Below are 20194 nucleotides of genomic sequence, written 5' to 3' on the forward strand. Positions count from 1 at the left end.
GATTACACACCGGTGCTTGCATGTCTCGGCGCTCACGCAATGTCCCACTGGAAGTTCCTCGTGCCCCCCTTGAGGGGTCATGGCCAGAGTGCGCAGACTTGAAACACAAAGGTTCCGAGCATGCGCACCCGGCTGCGAGTTGCCTCAATGGACACAGTTCTTGGCACAAAGTGCAGGTGCACTACACAGACCACATGTCTATGGAAGATCCTATAACCTGCAGGTGTATGGCACACATCGCTGTCAAATGAAGATCCTGCACTTTATAGGATCTTCCATAGACATGCGGTCTGCGTAGTGCGCAAGCGCTTTGTATTTGGCTGAGAACTGTGTCCGCTGAGGCGTCTAGGGGCCGGGTGCGCATGCTTGGAACCTTTGTGTTTCGAGTCTGCGCACTCTGGTAATGATGCCAGAAGTGGGGCACAAGGAACATCTGCCATTAGCACCAGGACACGCAAGCACCGGTGTGAAATCTAACATCATACGTGAGCAATAAATAACATCCCACTGCATTACTAAGTTAGTACCTCTTGAAAAGGGGTTCTGAAATGATCGTAGAGGTCGGGCGGCAGTTTTCTATTCCCACATAGTTACATAGTTAGTATGGTTGAAAAAAGACATACGTCCATCAAGTCCAACCAGGGAATTGAAGTGAAGGGTGTAAGGGGATAAGGGAAAGGGATGTAGTTTTATAATTCTGCATAAGCATTAAAGGGGTATTCCAGGAAAAAACTTTTTTTGATATATCAACTGGTTCCAGAAAGTTAAACAGATTTGTAAATTACTTCTATTAAAAAATATTAATCCTTTCAGTACTTATGAGCTTCTGAAGTTAAGGTTGTTCTTTTCTGTCTAAGTAATCTCTGATGACACGTGTCTCGGGAAACGCCCAGTTTAGAAGCAAATTCCCATAGCAAACCTCTTCTAAACTGGGCGGTTCCCGAGACATGTGTCATCAGAGATTACTTAGACAGAAAAGAACAACCTAAACTTCAGAATCTCATAAGTACTGAAAGGATTAAGATTTTTTAATAGAAGTAATTTACAAATCTGTTTATCTTTCTGGAGCCAGTTGATATATGAAAAAAAGGTTTTTCCAGGATAACCCCTTTAATGTTATTTTGTTTCAGGAATGTATCTAACCCTGTTTTAAAGCTGTTAATTGTTCCTGCTGTGACCAGTTCCTGAGGTAGACTGTTCCATAAGTTCACAGTTCTCATGGTAAAGAAGGCGTGTCGCCCCTTGAGACTAAACTTTTTCTTCTCCAGACGGAGGGAGTGCCCCCTCGTCCTTTGGGGGGGTTTAACCTGGAACAGTTTTTCTCCATATTTTTTGTATGGGCCATTTATATACTAATATACGTTTATCATATCCCCCCTTAAATGTCTCTTTTCAAGACTAAACAATTGTAACTCCTTTAATCGCTCCTCATAACTAAGATGTTCCATGCCCCATATTAGTTTAGTCGCGCGTCTCTGCACCCTTTCCAACTCCGCAGTATCCCTTTTATGAACAGGCGACCAAAACTGAACAGCATATTCCAGGTGAGGCTGTACCAATGCTTTATAAAGGGGGAGTATTATGTCCCTGTCCCTTGAGTCCATGCCTCTTTTTATACATGACAATATCCTGCCGGCTTTGGAAGCAGCAGCCTGACATTGCATGCTATTCTGTAGTCTGTGATCTACAAGCAAGGCCGGATTAAGAGCATCATGGGCCTGGTGCTGAAGATTTTGGTGGGCCTAAAGTTGACACGACACAACAGCTGGGTTGCGGCTATTTGTGGGTGGTAGTGCGATGCCATTTACTTACATTATGTGCAAACAGCATGATACACAGAGTGTGACGTAGGTATGTATTTAATTAAGTTGTTGACTAGCTAGGTAGGTAGCTGGGTAGGTTGTAAGCTTGCTGGGTAAATAGTTAGGTAAGTAGGTAGCTAAGTAGCCATGTAGGTAGCTATCCATGTACGTAGGTAGGTAGATAGGCAGGTAGGTTGCTAGCTATCTAGCTAGCTATAATCCCTATCAGAGCCGTTTTTACACATTGGTGGGCCCAGTGCAAAACTGTAGAGGAATAGTGGTGCAGTTGCCCATAACAACCAATCAGATTGCTTCTTGCCTTTTGAGAAATGAAAGAAGAGATCTGATTGGTTGCTATGGACAACTGAACCACTCTTCCGCTACACAGGTTTTGACAAATCTTCCCCAGAATGTTGATAAATGGGTTTTAAACCCATTCAAGATGCATGTAAAAATGTGTGCATCTTGATCACACAAAAAAATGCAACACATTTTTACATGCACGCTGCAAAGATGCTACATGTAAAAGCTCTTACATTGGTAAAATGGTTTTGACTCACAGGAGACGTCTTCTCTGATCAGAGTCATCCTCTGTTCTTTTCCATCTGGCTCAAACCATTATGGCAATATCTTCCAGCAATGACTTGTTTCTGCAGAATTGTCAGGCAAACATTTTAGGAGCAGTAGTGCAACCTTGGCACCTCCATAGAAAAACTCCATCTATAGTGCCCAGAAAAGTAACAATGCCCCTTTTGTACCCCCATACAGTAGGTAGGCAGACCACCACATAGTAAATAGACCCCCCCCCCCCCATTAGGTAAGCAGGTATGAAAAGCCTGGATTATTGATCCCACTGCGCCAATAATTCCGCCATTAAGTAGGCCCTTCCTCCACCTTAATAGTGCCCCCTTTGCAATACCACTTTTTCCTACAAAAGACAGATAGGTAGATCAACACAATGGGGACATTTATCAATGTTGGTGTGAGAGGTAAAACATTGTGATAGCTTTGTGTAAAAATTGTGCACACAAAAAAAATAAAAAATAAAAACATGAAAGCCGCAACCTTGGCAACTGCGCAGAATTTAGCACTAGAGTTAACCCCTTCCTGATCTATGACGTACCAGTACATTATGGGACAGGTGAGGGGAATATGGTGCAGACCCGCAGCGGCAGATTCTCGCTGCTATCAGCTGTGGTAATGGCTAATGATAGCCCCCTGGGTGGGGGGGGGGGGGGTGCTGTCACTGTAAAACACTGTAAAAAAATTAAGAAAAATATTTGGTATCGACTCGTGCGTAATTGTCCAAACTATTAAATTATGAGGTTTCTGATCCTTCCAATGGATGAGTAAACGAAAAAATTCCAAACGCCAAAATTGCTGATTTTTGGTCACACCATGTCTAAAAAAAAGACTAAAAACTGAAGAAAAAGTCACATATGTGCACAAATGCGGCACCATTAAAAACTACAGTTAATGGTGCAATAAATATACCAAAATAAACACACAAAAAATACATGCAAAAAAATAAAGTTATAGAGGTCAGGACACGCCATTGAACAATTATTATTATTATTATTATTTTTTTCTACCTTAAAAACAAAAAATATCCATGTTTGGTAATTTGAATTAAATTATTGCCCCATAAAATTGGGCAGTTTCATATTTTTTTTTCTATTTTGCCATACATATATTTTTTTTATATGACAAAATAGTGTGGCAATAAAAAGTACAACTTGTCCTACAAAAAAAAGCTCTTGTACAACTTTGTTAGTGAAAAAAAAACTAAAAGTTACAGACTTAGAATGTGAACAAAAATAAATAAATAATAAATTTGCTAGGTCATAAAGGGGTTAACACCAGAAAAATGGTTTACATCCATTTATAAATGTCCCACATTGTGGCCCTGCTATAAAGATGATATGATATTATATGCACAGAAGCTTGGAAATCCCACCCTAGCTTCACATTTAGCTTTTCTATGCTTCCAAATTACATATCTTTTTTTTTTATTTTTTATATTTTTATTGGTTTGTAATAGCTGATATTTTATAAGCATAACCATTGAGGAGCTTAGAAAAGCTAGGTGAGAAATTGTTGCCTAGTTTCTCCTTGCTCCTGAATGACATATCTGATGATAAAAGCTGATCTTTTATAAGCAGATGTGCCATTAAGAAGCGTGGAGGTATATCTGCTTATAGGCATACTGTATGTTTATAATTGATGATTTATGATATGTCATAATAGCTGATCTGTTATAAAACACATGCCTTTAAGCAGATATGCCATTCAGGATCATAGAAAAGCTAGGCAAAAATTTTTCGCCTAGCTTTTCCAAGTTTCTGAATGGCATATCTGTTTATAGGCATAAATATTTATAATAAAATATATTTTATAAGCAGATATGCCATTTAGGAGCTTGGAAATGCTAGTTGAGAACTTGTTGCCAAGCTTTTCTTTGATCCTGAATGGCATATCTGCTAATAGGCATGAGGTTATAATAGCTGATCTATTATAACATATAATGAATCAGCAATTATAAACATATGCCTATAAGAAGATATGCAATTAAAGAGCATGGAAAAGCTAGAAATTGTCACCTAGCTTTTCCATGCTCCCAAATGGCAGCTTGTTCATAACAGCTGACATCATAAGTTCTATTAGTAATAATAGATCAGCTATTATAAACAGATATGTCATTCAGAAGCATGGAAAAGCTAGGTGACAATTTTTTTAACCTAGCTTTTCCAAGCTCCTGAATGGCTTATTGGCATATATGGTTATAATAGCTGATCTATTATAACTTATAATTCAGCAATTATAAACATATGCCTATAAGCAGATAGGCCATTCAGGAGCATGGAAAAGCTAGATGAAAAGTAATCACCTATATTTTCCATGCTCCTGAATGCCGGCATAGTAATAACAGCCGAGCCCATGCTGACTTACCTCTCTAGGAGCTTTTCCGGCAGTATCTTCTGTCACAGAAGCGCCACTTCTGGACTCACAGCGATTTCCCAATGACAACGCGATTTCCCAATCGCAGCTTTTAATTTACTGCACGGCAGGGCCCAGGGGAGGAGTATGTACTGCCCATGCAGTACGGAACGATATGTGGCGGCGCTGCGCACCGCCGCGTGTCACATGACCTGTCACATGGCCTGTCACATGGCCTGTAAGTTCTGTATAGGAAAGGGCCGGCCTGCAAGATCTCTTCTTGTGGCGCCGGCCCTTTCATGAGGCGCCGGCCCTTTCATGATAGGATCTCTGTTTAGGGGTGCGGGAATGGTACTGGGAGCGGCCTATGCAGGCCTGGCACTGGGCCTATTTTCACGTAGGGGCCTGGAGCTGCAGCTCCATCCGCCCCTACGTTAATCCGGCCCTGTCTACAAGTACACCCAGATCCTTCTCTACCAGTTACTCTGCCAGTTTAATCCCCCCTAAGACATACGATGCATGCATGTTATTAGTACCCAGATGCATAACTTTACATTTATCCACTTTGAACCTCATTTGCCAAGTGGATGCCCAGACACTTAGTCTATCCAAGTCATCTTGTAACCTATACACATCCTCTATAGACTGTACTGTGCTACAAAGCTTGGTGTCATCTGCAAAGATAGAAACAGAGCTGTTAATACCATCCTCTATATCATTGATAAATAAATTAAACAACAGCGGGCCCAGTACTGAACCTTTGGGTACACCAACAATTACCGGGGACCAATCAGAGTACAAATCATTGACCACCGCTCTCTGGGTACGATCCATGAGCCAGTGTTCAATCCAGTTACAAACTAAAGTTTCCAAGCCCAAAGACCTTAACTTACCTGTCAGACGTCTGTGAGGGACAGTATCAAACGCTTTGGCAAAATCCAGAAACACTATATCCACAGCCATTCCTCTGTCAAGGGTTCTACTCACCTCTTCATAAAAGCAAATTAGATTGGTTTGACAACTTCTATCCTTAGTAAACCTATGCTGGTTATCACTTATAATACTATTATCCCCTATGTATTCCTGTATGTAATCCCTTATAAGTCCTTCAAACAATTTACCCACAATGCACGTTAGACTTACCGGTCTATAATTGCCTGGCAAAGACCTAGAGCCCTTCTTGAAGATTGGTACCACATTAGCCTTGCGCCAGTCCCTTGGCACAATACCAGACACCAGAGAATCTCTAAATATCATGAACAAGGGTACAGATATTACTGAACTTACCTCTCTAAGAACTCTTGGGTGTAGTCCATCCGGCCCTGGAGATTTGCTTACATTTACTTTACCTAACTTACCTTGTACCATCTCTTCATTAATCCAGTTCAGTACATTACATGATGTGTTACCATCACTGACTTGGCCAATGACAGCTCCTTCTTCCATAGTATATACAGAACTAAAGAACCCATTCAGTAGCTCCGCCTTCTCTTGATCGCCTGTGACAACCGCCCCATTATCATTATTAAGGGGTCCTACATGCTCTGTCCTTGGTTTTTTTGTATTTATATATCTAAAAAAAATATTTAGGATTAGTTTTGCTTTCTTTGGCCAACTGTCTCTCATTTAAAATTTTTGGTGATTTTATTACATTTTTACAGATTTTATTAAGCTCTTTGTACTGTTTAAATGTTAAGCTGACCCATCAGATTTGAATTTTTTGAAGGCAATTTTTTTGTTGTTTATTGCTCTTTTAACATCATTTGTCAGCCATGTAGGATTTAGTAAGATTTGATGGTTAATCTTGTTGTGACTTATGTATGCTAGTTGTCTCTACTTAGTATAATGATTGTAGCCTATGTAGATTGTCAGAGCTGACTGTTCTACTCTTGTTTAAAGGACTTGTGCAATAAGTGCTACTTACTTGTCACTTTATGCTTAGTCACTTTTTATGATTAGTCATTAGATACATTCACTGACATTGATAATCACTTTATATATTGATTTGTAGAGCATACTTTATGCTGTTGAGATACTGTTCACCCTTTGCATTACATTTGGCAACTGTACTATCTACTTCATTGTGCATAATATGATGTCATTTTAATTTGTATTAATAAAAAAAATGAGTATATTTTCTTGTTGCTTTATTGAACTTGATGTTTTCTGGTATATGGTTGTTTATAACAAGTTCACCTTTTACAGGTTAGAATGGATTCATGCTTGATACCCCAGAGTTAATCTCATGATGGCATATGGGTTACAGTGTCGCATATCCCTAGGACTTGTGTATTTATTTATTTACATCTATGATACATACATCTATCATGCATACACACATCTGTCATAAATACATACAGTACAGACCAAAAGTTTGGAAACACCTTCTCATTCAGAGTTTTCTTTATTTTCATGACTATGAAAATTGTAGATTCACACTGAAGGCATCAAAACTATGAATTAACACATGTGGAATTATATACATAACAAAAAATTGTGAAAGAACTGAAAATATGTTATTCTAGGTTCTACAAAGTAGCCACCTTTTGCTTTGATTACTGTTTTGCACACTCATTCTCTTGATGAGCTTCAAGAGGTAGTTACCTGAAATGGTCTTACAACAGTCTTGAAGGAGTTCCCAGAGATGCTTAGAACTTGTTGGCCCTTTTGCCTTCACTCTGCGGTCCAGCTCACCCCAAACCATCTCAATTGGGTTCAGGTCCGGTGACTGTGGAGGCCAGGTTATCTGGCACAGCACCCCATCACTATCCTTCTTGGTCAAATAGCCCTTACACAGCCTGGAGGTGTGTTTGTAGTCATTGTCCTGTTGAAAAATAAATGATGGTCAAACTAAACGCAAACCGGATGGAATAGCATGCCGCTGCAAGATGCTGTGGTAGACATGCTGGTTCAGTATGCCTTCAATTTTGAATAAATCCTCAACAGTGTCACCAGCAAAGCACCCCCACACCATCACACCTCCTCCTCCACACCAGCACACCTGTGAACTGAAAACCATTTCAGGTGACTACCTCTTGAAGCTCAACAAGAGAATGCCAAGAGTGTGCAAAGCAGTAATCAAAGCAAAAGGTGGCTGCTTTGAAGAACCCAGAATATGACATATTTTCAGTTGTTTCACACTTTTTGTATGTATATAATTCCACATGTTAATTCATAGTTTTTTTCCAATTCAAAAGGAAGTTTATTAATAAACAAGAAAACACAGCCATACAAAACGGGCAATAACAAATGCTTACAAAAGAAGGGTCCCGCGGCCAGGGGAGGCCAGGAAGGACAAAAACATCAGGCAAAATGTAACAATGAGGAACAAGAACAAAGGCAATATAATGAGAGAGTATGAGAGGCAATGGGGGTGATAGGAAGAGCGAGAGGGCAAGGCAAGTAAAGGACATAACATGTCCAACGCAGCAGGAAGGGAGCCAGCAAGGGGAAAGCTAGGTAAAAGGCCTGTCCACTAAAATTGGGGCTGAAAATAAAAGGAAACACCAGCTCATTACCATACACGGCAAACAATCAAGAAAGGACAATAGAAAGAGAAGAGGAGAACAGACACAAAGAACCAAGACGAAGGGAGGCTAAATAGCAAAGTCAAGAAAAGAGAGGAAAGAGTAGGAAGCCGACAGGAGGGGAGTCCTCAGGGAGGGCAGGAAGGGAACAACACGGTCATCCATGACCAAGGGGTCTAAGTCAGGGTTCTGTATCTCTGGGAGGAGCAAAACTGCGACCAAGGAAGCCAGACGGCCTCCACACGGGCAGCATCCGCCGGGAGTACTGTCAGTAGTTCCTCCATGTGGTGTATATGGGCAACTTCGCGAACCATTCCTCCAGGATGAGAAGGGCCGAAGACCTCCACCTTCGAGGAATGACCGTTTTAGCGGCTTGAAGGAGGTGTTGCACTAAAGACCTCTTGTAATTTGCCTGTGCCATAGGGAACATGAACAGTAAAGCAGCCTCAGGAGTACGGGGTACATGAATACCTGACACTTCAGATGTGACCTGCAAAACAGTGTGCCAGAACGGGGTAAGTGCGGGACAACCCCACCAAACATGTGTCATCGTACCCACAGACACACCACAGCTCCAGCAGGTCTCCAAAACAGAAGGATACCAGCGATGAAGGGCCGCTGGCACCCGGTACCATTGGGACAACATTTTATAGCAGGTTTCTTGTGCTTTAGTGGCGATCGTGGCTTTGTGAGTGAGATAGAAGCATCTAGCCCAGTCCTCCGGGGAGAACGTTTTGCCTAGCTCAGCTAGGCAAAAAAGCCCCCTCCGAGGAGGCCCCAGGAGGAAAGTCTGGATGGTCGGTCACAGGGAGCAGAGGACCTTGGCGGTCAATTAAGCAGCCCCCCGCCCCTGCGAAGTGGAGGGAGGCGAGAGTATGACGGGTGGAATAGGAGGTCGAGTATTTGGCTAGCTGGGCTGGGGACCAGGTCCAGGGCAGGGTAGCCAGGGCTTTAGGGCAGATATTTTGAGCTAGGCGGACCCACAGTTTAGAGTTGGAGTTGTGCGACCAGTAAAGGACACAAGCATGTACACAAGCTAAAAAGTACATGCGACAGTCAGGCAAGCTCGCACCACCAGACAATTTAGGCCTGGAAAGGAGCAGACTGTTCAGGCGGGGACATGTAGATGACCAGACAAACAATCCAAAACAGCGCTGGATGAGACGCCAAAAAGAAGCAGGGAGGTGAACAGGGATGGTTTGCAGGAGGTACAACAGGCGGGGCAGGAGGTCCATTTTAAGGATGTTCATTCAACCAAACCAAGAGAACTCTTTCTTGTCCCAAGTAGCTAAATCCACACGAAATTGAGACCGTAGGGAAGGAAAATTAAGGGAGAACAATTGAGAAAGGTCGGATGGCATCCGAGTCCCTAAATAAGTGATGATATGGGGGGGCCATGTAAAGGGGAAAGCCAAACAAAGAGAGTCTACTAAACGTCCCGGCAAGGAGACATTAAGCGCCTCGGATTTGGAAAAGTTAATTTTGAAATTGGACCACGCACCAACCTCTCGGAGGCGTGACATGAGGTTGGGCAGGGACACAACAGGGTCCGTAAGGTATACTAAAAGATCATCAGCAAAAGCGGAACACTTGTAGTCATGGTCACCAACTGTCACCCCACGAATATTGGGATTCGCTCTAATGCCTACCATGAGATGTTCCATCACCAGGACTTACAGCAGAGGGGATAGAGGGCAGCCTTGACGCGTGCCGTTATGGATGGGAAGGGGATCCGACAAGGAGCCATTAATTTTTAGGTGGGCCATCGGAGAACTATAAAGGGCCATAACCTTAGCGATAAAGTAGGGGCCAAGCCCGGCATGGTGTAAGGTTTGTGCCAGAGAGGACCAGGAGACATGATCGAAAGCCTTTTCGGCATCAAGTGAAAGCACCATTAGAGGTAAATTGGCAGACTGAGCATAATGAATGAGATCAATAGTCTTGTTGGTGTTGTTCCTGGCCTCTCTCCCTGGCACACAGCCCACCTGATCTAAATGAATCAAGGAAGGGAAAATCGAATCGAATTAATAGTTTAGAGTAGATCGTCAGGTCTACGTTCAGAAGGGAAATGGGGCGGTAGCTTCCACAGGACTGGGGGTCCTTGCCGGGTTTGGGAATCGCTACTATGTGGGCCAACAGGGAGGGAGCAGGGATGGGGTCAGAGGGAGAGACGGAATTGAAGGCACGGAGCATAAGGGGTGAGAGGGAGTCCAGAAGGGTTTTATTTCCATACTCATAGAACCCATACTCATTGAAATCCCCGCATAGGATCACAGTTCCGGAAACCGCAGGCAAGACTGAGTCAACCAAGTTGACTAGGAAGTCTACCTGTCTCTGGTTAGGAGCATATGCGTTAACAACCGTGAACGTGGCACCCCCCAGGGAAAGTTATAAGACAATGTATCTAGCTTGAGGATCTAAGGTAACAGAAAGGACCTGATGCACAAGGGACCTATGGATAGCTATGGCTACCCCCTTAGCACGCACCACCGGATTATTGGCGCAGAACCAAACCGGGTAGTGTTGGTTTCGAAGGGTTGGGGCATGGCCTACCTTAAAATGGGTCTCCTGGAACCAAGCGACAGGCACCTTACGTTTGTGGAGATGGTGCAGGATCTGCGTCCGTTTCACAGGCGAGTTGAGACCCTTCGCATTAAAAGAGGCCGTGTTGAGCCCTGCCATGGTGAGCAAAGAAAGAGAGAGCACACACCTGTCGGCTTCCTAACTAAGAAAAGAGAAAGAGAACAAAACAAGGAGAAGGAGAACAAGAAACAGGGGGAAAAGAAGAGAAGAAGGCAAGGAGAAGAAGAAAAACACAAAGAGTAGCAGCAGAGGTACCGCTGCAGCACAAACTACAGAAGATTCGGTCAAGGACCAGGAGGACAGGCACCGGGAAAGGAGCCCAGCGGTGTCCCCACCCTATGAGGGGGAAGCGGGAAGCAGACAAGGGAGAAGGGAGCCTGAGCTCAGCACCCATAAGGAAGCCAGATGGAGGAGGGATAGTGGAAGGGAGACCACTAGAAGAGGAGTAGAAGCAATGAAGAGGCGCGGATAGGAGCCAGGGAAAAGCGGACCAGCGTGGGCGAAGTGCGGAAGCTTAGAAATTAGGCAAAGGCAGAAGAAAGTCGTGGTGGAGAAAAGAGGAGGAGAAAGGTTGCGCAAAACATGAGGCAAAGAAGAAGAAGAAATCACATTACAAGCCGCCTTGGGTCATCCGGAACCTGCAAGACAGGAAAGGTGAACAATAATAGGTAGTACAATAGCTTAACAGGGTCCCGCACGGGGTGATGAGGGGACAGATTCCCAGCAGGTGATCAGCCTCTGGCGGCGGGAACACCGTGGCGGCAGTCCAGAACGGGCCTGTTTAGGGGGCTTCTGGGGCGACTGCTGGGTGGGTTGCTTAGGGGCCACAGGTGCAAGCATTGGCCAGCTTGGCAGGGAGAGAGATGGAATGTCCAAGTCCTGGAGAAACCTGGGAAGATCATCAGGGGAGCGCAGGGTGTGGGTTTTACCATCTCTCCGCACCATGAGGGCAAACGGGAACCCCCAACGATAAATCAGGCCCCTCTCTCGAAGCACTTCTAGGAGGGGTCGGAGGGCCGCACGTTGAGCCAGAGTATGACGGGACAAGTCCGGAAAGAGTTGCACCTCAACATCCTTGTAGAGGATCAAGTGCACGTAGAATGTCCTCCTTAATGGCATAGAAATGGACCCTGCAGATAACATCTCGGGGGCGGCTGTCGTCAGGATGAGGGCTCTGTGGGCTCTATCTAATTCAATGTGGGCATCTGCAGGCCATTCCAGGAGATCATTAAAAATCGTCAGCAGGGCAGAGTACAGTTCATCAGGGCCCACCTTCTCAGGCAGACCGCGGAGGTGGATGTTGTTGCGCCTGTTACGATTCTCCACATCATCCAGGTGCTGTTGAAATACAAAAAGCTGATCAGAGTGTCTCTGTACCGTGGCTTGGAGAGCCTGGAGGGAAGCAGCAGAGGAGTCTTGAGTAGTGACAACCGTGTCCACCCGGGATGATAAGGCGGACACCTCGGTACGGAGTTGAGCGAATTCCTGTTTGCACTCCACTACCACCTGTTTAGCCATAAGCGAAAAGTCCTCTCTCGTAGGTAATGAAACAATTAAAGACTGCAGGTCAGCCAGGGTGATCGGGCGATCTGTCCCAGCAGTGGGAGGAGGTTTAGTAGTAGAAACGTCACCCAATGAGGGTGGTGGTGGAGAGGAGTCAGGCAGGGGGGTGCGGAACATAGGTGGTGTGCCCCACAAGCTCAATGAGGGGTCCCCAGGCATGGAAGGCATCAGCAAAGGGCTCCCTGTGGGTAAAAGCTGCTGAGAGGGAGGCAGCAGACTCTGGCCAGCTGGGGGAGAGACCGGGCCCTGAATGCAGGGGTCCCAGGGGGAGCCGGAGAACCATTGCGGAGAGGGGGGGAGGGGGCAAAACGAGTTGGGGTGCCGACCCTGGGGAGGGCACCGCATAGAAGGCTACCAGAGGAGATGGGCACTGTTCAGGTAGCGGAGGCCAGGCAGAGGGTGTCACGGAGGGTCCCCTCATGGCCCCCCCTGCGGCAGCAGCAGGAGAGTGAGCAGCAGGAGGACTCTGTGATTAGGGAGGCCAGGGGTTAACTGCAGAAGCCTGAGGGGCCAGTGCGGGGGGAGAGCCCAGAGCCTCGGCAGTGTTAAATGTAGAGCACCCCAGGGAAGGAGGAAGGGGACATGCAGCATAAGGCACAGCAGGGGCAGCTCCGTGGGCCTCCGACAACGGCCGCATAGATGAAGAGGCCCGAAGTTCCTTCACTCCGGAGGCGGCTGCAGACAAGACAGGAGGCAGCTGGAGCCCCGAGGTAAGCGACAGTGGGGCAGCACCAGGGTCCGGAGGCAAGATAGGTCCAGGAAAATAGTGCGGTCCGTCCGCAGGCCGCACCATTGGAGAGAGCAGGGAGGAGGTGGAGTCCGCCATCTTGCCCGGCGGCAGAGAGGAGCTTCGGCGTTGCTGGGAGCGGGTGAAATAGCCCGAGATTTCACGCTGGGGGGATGAGGTACGGGTCAGGGCCCCTTCCTATGTTTTTTTCGGTTATTCCCCATAAAATTCCGCAGTGGTCTCCACAAAAGCAGGGGTGCTGGGCCGGAGCTCGAGCCACGCACGTCCTCACTCAGGCATAGCTAGCCACGCCCCCCGTTAATTCATAGTTTTGATGCCTTCAGTGTGAATCTACAATTTTCATAGTCATGTAAATAAAGAAAACTGAATGAGAAGGTGTGTCCAAACTTTTGGTCTGTACTGTACATAAACACATCTATGATAGATATACACATCTATCATACATACACACAGCTATCATTCATACACACACGTCTATCATACAAACACACATATATCATACATATACACATATGTGATGTCCCGTCAGGTTGAGTCCCTGCATGTCCCTGGGGCTCTCTTGTAGTGTCCCCCGCTGTGTATTTAAGTTTCCCATAAAGGGTTTTCACATAAAGTGTAAAGGACCTTTATTGTTTGTCACATGGTTATATTTGTACCACATAATTGTGTTTAAGTCACATGTTTAAGTCATATGATTGTTACCCAGAGAACCCCACCAGTGACCGCTATATGGTGGTCTCCAAACTGTAGCCCTCCAGATGTTGCAAAACTGCAACTCCCAGCATGGCCAGACAGTCGGGGATGCTGGGCATGTAGTTCTGCAATATCTGGCCCTTCAGATGTTGCAGAACTACAACTCCCAGCATGCCTGGACAGTCTAGGCATGCTTGGAGTTGTAGTTTTGCAACATCTGGAGGGCTACAGTTTGGAGGCCACTACTTAGCGGTCTCCAAACTGTTCTTCCCCAGTTGTTGCATAACTACAACTCCTAGCATGCCCAGACTGTCCAGGCATGCTGGAAATTGCAGTTTTGCAACTGCTGTAGGCACACTGGTTGGGAAACACTGAGCTAGAGTCTGTTTCCTAACTCAGTGATTCCAACCCTTGTGCCTCCAGCTGTTGCAAAACTACAACTCCCAGAGTGATCTGACAGACCGTACATGCTGGGAGTTGTAGTCTTGCAACAGCTGGAGGCACTTGGGTTGGAATCACTGAGCTAGAGTCTGTTTCCTAACCCAGGGGTTCCCCACCAGTGTGCCTACAGCTGTTGTAAAACTACAACTCCCAGCATGTACGGTCTGTCAGTGCATTCTCGGAGTTGTCATTTTGCCACAGCTGAAAGTTTAGGGCGCCCCCCCCCCATGTGAATGTACAGGGTACATTCACACGGGCGGGTTTACAGTGGGTTTCCTTCAAGGAAACTTACTGTGAACCCCTGCCTGTGTGAATGTACCCTAAAAACACTACACTAACAAATAATAAAAAGTTAAACACTACACATACACCCCCTTACACGTCGCCCCCCCTCCCCAATAAAAATTAAAAACGTCTCATACGGCAGTGTTTCGTAAACGGCGCCTCCAGCTGTTGCAAAACCACAACTCCCAGTGTTGCCGGACAGCCATAGACTGTCCTGGCAGGCTGGGAGTCTTGCAACAGCTGGAGGCACCCTGTTTGGGAAACACTGCTGTAGGGTTTTGGAGGAGACAAGCCCCATCCTTGTAACCGGGTCCACCCCTATTGCAAATTCCTAATTTAGGCCTCAAATGCGCATGGCGCGCTCTCACTTCAGAGCCCTGTTGTATTTTAAGGCAACAGTTTAGGGCCACATATGGGGTATCTCCGTACTCGGGAGAAATTGTGTTACAAATTTTGGGGGGATTTTTCTCCCATTACCCTTTGTAGAAATGGTACATTTTGGAAAAAAACTGCACTTTAGTGAAAAATTAAACAGAGAGCTACAAAGTTGGAAAAATGCTAAATTTTCTATTTTTTCATAAAATTTTGGAATATTTCACCAAGAAATTATGCAAGTATCAACAAAACTTTACCACTAAGATAAAGTAGAATATGTCACGAAAAAACAATCTCTGAATCAGAATGAAAATTAAAAGCATCCCAGAGTTATTAATGCTTAAATTGACAGTGGTCAGAATTGCAAAAAAATGCTCCCGTCCTTAGGGTTATAATGGTCTCCGTCCCCAAGGAGTTAAACGTACAAATTTTTGTGTAAAAAGTTATACATTAACATAAGTAAAACAAAATAGAACCTAAGTTGGGTATCATTTCAATCGTTTGGACCTACAAAATAAAAATTGTGTGTCATTTTTACTGAAGAATACACTGCGTAGAAATGTAGGCCACCAATAATTACACAATGGCGTTTTTCCCCAGTTTTGTTCTACAAATATAATTTTTTTTTTTTTTTGGATCAATGTACCAAAGGGGTCAACGCCACTGTGGCTAGTGGTTAACAATAAAATAAAACTACTGGATAAAACAACCTTCCCCTGTTCATGGGGTGCAGATACGTCTGTCACAGCAAGAAGTCCATAAGTCACTATACAGTAGAAGAAGAACATTGCACTCACCAAGACTGTGGGAAGAATTCTTTATTGGTATTCAATCCATGACTGTATTACAGGGAAGGACTTTGATGCTGGGCGGCTTGGATGTAGAAGCGCCATCAGCAGTGCGAAACAATTGTAGCCGGTGTTTGTGTTTCCCCCGCTACTGCTCCATCCAAGCAGCCCGACATCAAAGTCCTTCCCTGTATTACAGTCATGGATTGAATACCAATAAAGAATTCTTCACTACAGTCCTGGTGAGTGCACCATTCTTCTTCTATTATATATATAATTATTTACTTATTTGTGGTGAAATGACTCATGGCACAACAAAGTAATATTTGTAGCGCATAAATAAAGCCCTCATATGGATCTGTAGGTGGAAAATTGAAAGTGTTATGATTTTTAGGTGAGGAGGAAAAAACTAAAGTGCAAAAAAATCGAAAAACCCTGAGTCCTTAAAAGGGTACTACAGTATAAACATCTTATCCCCTATCCAAAGAATAGGGGAGAAGATGTTAGATCGCAGGGGTCCCGCCGCGATCCCCGGGCCTACTCCAATAGGCGTGAATGGAAGGGGGATGGCGGCCAGCATCGCCAGTCATCGGGCATGGAGCGGAGCTGCACCCCAGCGATCTAACATCTTATCCCCTATCCTTTGGAAAGGGGATAAGATGTTTACAGTGGAGTACTCCTTTAAGGGGTCAACCAATGTATATTTCAAATATACATGTAATAGTATTATCTACAATATATAAAAAGTTTTTGTTACCGACAGGTACACTTTCATTTTCATGATCTGTGAGGGACCCGGGTGTGGACCCCCACAAATCTTAAAGGGATATCATATACTAGCCACGTTCCATCAATTAAAATGATGGGGATACACTTTTAGGTTTATGTTTTTCCCTTACATTCAAAACAATTTTCTTCTAAAGTTATGAAATATCTAATGAAGCTTGTTTGTGTCATTGTTTCTTTTTTACTCAGTTATGACTGGTTTAGAGATACCTGGGATAGCTTATTGCTTCCGCATCTTGACTCATCAGAGTTATATTCCATGAATCTACTGTTTCCATTGGGATCTTTATTCCTTTTCATATTTGGTACTGGAATAGCATATTGGAGTGGCATGCTGTTTAAGTCAACAATTGGAATGCTGTCATCAATGTGGAGCACTTTGAAAAGGTTTGGTTTGATAAATAAGTGGTTAACTTTTGTTGTTTTAGAATGCTATCACTAATGTCCCTTCCCCTTACCTATTTAAAGGGAATCTGTTAGCTTTGTGCAAGATACAAACCTGCAGATCTCAGCAGTTAGATAAAACTAACTGTACTTTTGTGTACTGTGGCCAGTCTATCTAAACGTATAAAACTACTCTTTAGTAATAAAGCTACAGAGTCATAGAGGCAGCGCAGAGCTACTGCAGAAGCTCCCTTCCTGCCTGCCTTGCCCTGCATGGTTGATGTTCAGGGTTTGTCTTTCATCATGGAGCCCTTTACATTAATCAGGGAAAGCAAGGCAGAAAGGAGCCTTTTGTAGCTTGGTACTGCCTCTCCTTCTCTGTATTTGAAAAGAACAGTTTCATAAGTTTAGAAAAGATGGTCGCAGTAAATAAAAGTAGTTTCATCCTACTAACTGTTGGGGTCTACAGTTCTGTATTTTGTACGGAGCTGAAATATTAACTGTAAAGTTTATACTGTATGATGTTTAAATAAAGTAAACATTATGGGCATTTGGAGTCAGTTGTGTATATATGGCCAAATCATATGAAACCTAACCATTAAAGGGGTACTTCAGTGGAAAACTTTTTTTTTTTTTTTTTTTTATCAACTGGTGCCTTAACTTTTTGGATTTTTATTCTGTCACGACCACAGTGCTCTCTGCTGACACCTCTGTCCATTTTTAGGAACTGTCCAGAACAGCATATGTTTGCTATGGGGATTTTCTCCTGCTCTGGACAGTTCCTGACATGGACAGAGGTGTCAGCAGAGAGCACTGTGGTCATGACAGAAAAGAAATCCCCCCCAAAAAAGATTTTTTTCTGTAGTATACAGACTCTAATAAGTACTAGAAGGATTAAGATTTTTTTAATAGAATTAATTTACAAATCTGTTTAACTTTCTGGCATCAGTTGGTTTAAAAAAAAAAGTTTTTCACCGGAGTACCCCTTTAAAAAAGAAAAGCATCTTCATACCATTGTTTGCTGCCTAATGTATATTATCTGGTAAAGATAAAAGGTGGAGCAGTTGCATATATCAGTTAACCCCTTAAGGACGGAGCCATTTTTTACCTTAAAGTGGTATTCCGGTGAAATGTTTTTTTTTTTTTTTAATCAACTGATGCCAGAAAGCAGACAAGAGGTCATCACCTGACCTCCTGCTGCCATAGCAATCAACATCATAGATTCCGTGATCAGGATTGATCACGGCATCTATGGGTTTAATGCTGCCACGACCGGCGCGATTTCGGCCCCCTGCAGCGGGTCCCCGGCTGTGATTGACAGCTGGCTTCCGCCGCCGATCTCCTGTGCTGCCCGCGCAGTGCAGAAGATCACTAGGACATATGCATATGTACCAGCGCGCGAACCTGTCGGGTGCTGAGACTTATGCATACATCCTATAGCGGGAAGGGGTTAAAGGGGTATTCCATGAATCATCTGGCTCCAGAAAGTTAAACAGATTTGTAAATTACTTCTATTAAAAAATCTTAATCCTACCAGTGCTTATCATCTGCTGAAGTTGAGTTGTTTTTTTCTGTTTGACAACAGTGCTCTCTGCTGACACCTGTCTGTCTTTCTCAGAAACTATCCAGAGCAGGAGAGGTTTGCTAAGGGGATTTGCTGCTACTCTGGACAGTTCCTGAGACAGACAGAGGTGTCAACAGAGAGCACTGTTGTCAGACAGAAAAGAACAACTCAACTTCAGCAGCTGATAAGTATTGGTAGGATTAAAGGAGTACTCTAGTGCAGAGTATTCCTGCTCCGTCCTGCCCGGGCTGCAAAATAAATGAAAATGAACCATCACTCACCTCCCTGGGTTCCCGCGGAGCGCCACTACAGCTGATCGGTCCTCCGGTCCATCTCCTTCATACTTCCGGGTGAAACGAAGCGTCACATGGCGCTCAGCCTATCGCCGGCCGCCGCGATGTTCCACCTCGGCCGGCGATAGGCTGAGTGCCATGTGACGCTTCGTTACACCCAGAAGTATGAAGGAGATGGACCGGAGGACCGATCAGCTCCGCGGGAACCCAGGGAGGTGAGTGATGGTTCATTTTCATTTATTTTGCAGCCCGGGCAGGACAGAGCAGGAATACTCTGCACTAGAGTACTCCTTTAAGATTTTTTAATAGAAGTAATTTACAAATCTGTTTAACTTTCTGGAGCCAGTTGATATAAAAAAAAATCATGGAATACCTCTTTAATCAGAATACAGCATTCAATTGTCTATTGGCCATAATAGATCCTGAATTATTCTACTAAAATAACAGGATCCACTAGTGTTTTTTTTTTTTTCCCTTCGGAAGAGAATAGTGTAGGATAATATGCCATTTGTGTTTTAGAGAGAAGGAATGTTGACAGAACAAACCCTATTGCTATGCTATGTCAACATAGCCTTACTGCCACAAGCAACTCCCTAAAGCTTTACTGTTACTTATATTAACCTTTGACTTGACTTGATCAATGGAGGTCTCACAACAAAGTGCTAGGCACCCAATGCAGTAGATAGGTTCCATATACTAATAGAAACATAGAATGTGTCAGCAGAGAAGAAAGATTTGGCCCATCTAGTCTGTCCAAAATGGATCCCGTCTCATGTAATCATTCGGATGGCATGCTGAGCTAGGTAGTGAAGTGCAAAGCTGTGTGCTTCACCCGACTATAACTAATAATCAGTGGCTGAGACCCACACAAATCTAAAGTGTACCTGTCAGATCACCCAAAAAAAACACAAAACAGTTATATGTTGCTCAGTATCTCATCCTGATCATGTACATATCATTTTTATGTGTCTATCACCTATATTTCTCTCAGAATTAGCTTTATTTCTGAATTAGCTTAATGTTGTCGACCAGAAGCAGGGGTGCGGGTCCCTTTTTTCTCCTCAGGCGATAACCACTCGCCCTCCGTCACTCTCCTCACTGGTCTAGGGAGTGAGCATCTGTGACTCTTTCCTTTCTGGTTTTATGCTATACACACACTCTGTGTGCTTACAGCTTTTGCAAAACTACAGCTTCCAGCATGCCCACACATCCTTTGAGTTGTAGTTTTGCAACAGCTGGAGGCATATGATTGGTAAAACTCAGATTTACAGCAGTGTTGCTGCTGGCTGTGTTCCTCCTACTGTTGCAAAACTACAACTCCCAGCATGCCCACACATCATTTGGCTTTGCAGGCATGCTGAGAGTTGTAGTTTTGAAACAGCTGGAGGCATATGATTGTAGTCCCCCTGTATTAGATACACACAC

General features: G+C 44.3%; 1 protein-coding gene across 5 annotated transcripts in view; it reads left to right on the forward strand.

Annotated features, from left to right (window-relative positions):
- The window catches only part of PGAP1 (post-GPI attachment to proteins inositol deacylase 1), a 1221194-nt gene that overhangs the window by 962286 nt on the left and 238714 nt on the right, over nt 1-20194 (forward strand). For all 5 annotated transcript variants that reach the window (XM_056536018.1, XM_056536017.1, XM_056536020.1 and 2 more), the window contains one exon: nt 16718-16915. In XM_056536018.1, the coding sequence (XP_056391993.1) occupies nt 16718-16915 (198 nt within the window). The remainder of the gene's footprint in view (nt 1-16717; nt 16916-20194) is intronic.

Source organism: Hyla sarda, chromosome 8 (genome assembly GCF_029499605.1).
Source record: "Hyla sarda isolate aHylSar1 chromosome 8, aHylSar1.hap1, whole genome shotgun sequence".
In the NCBI taxonomy this organism is placed as follows: Eukaryota; Metazoa; Chordata; class Amphibia; order Anura; family Hylidae; genus Hyla; species Hyla sarda.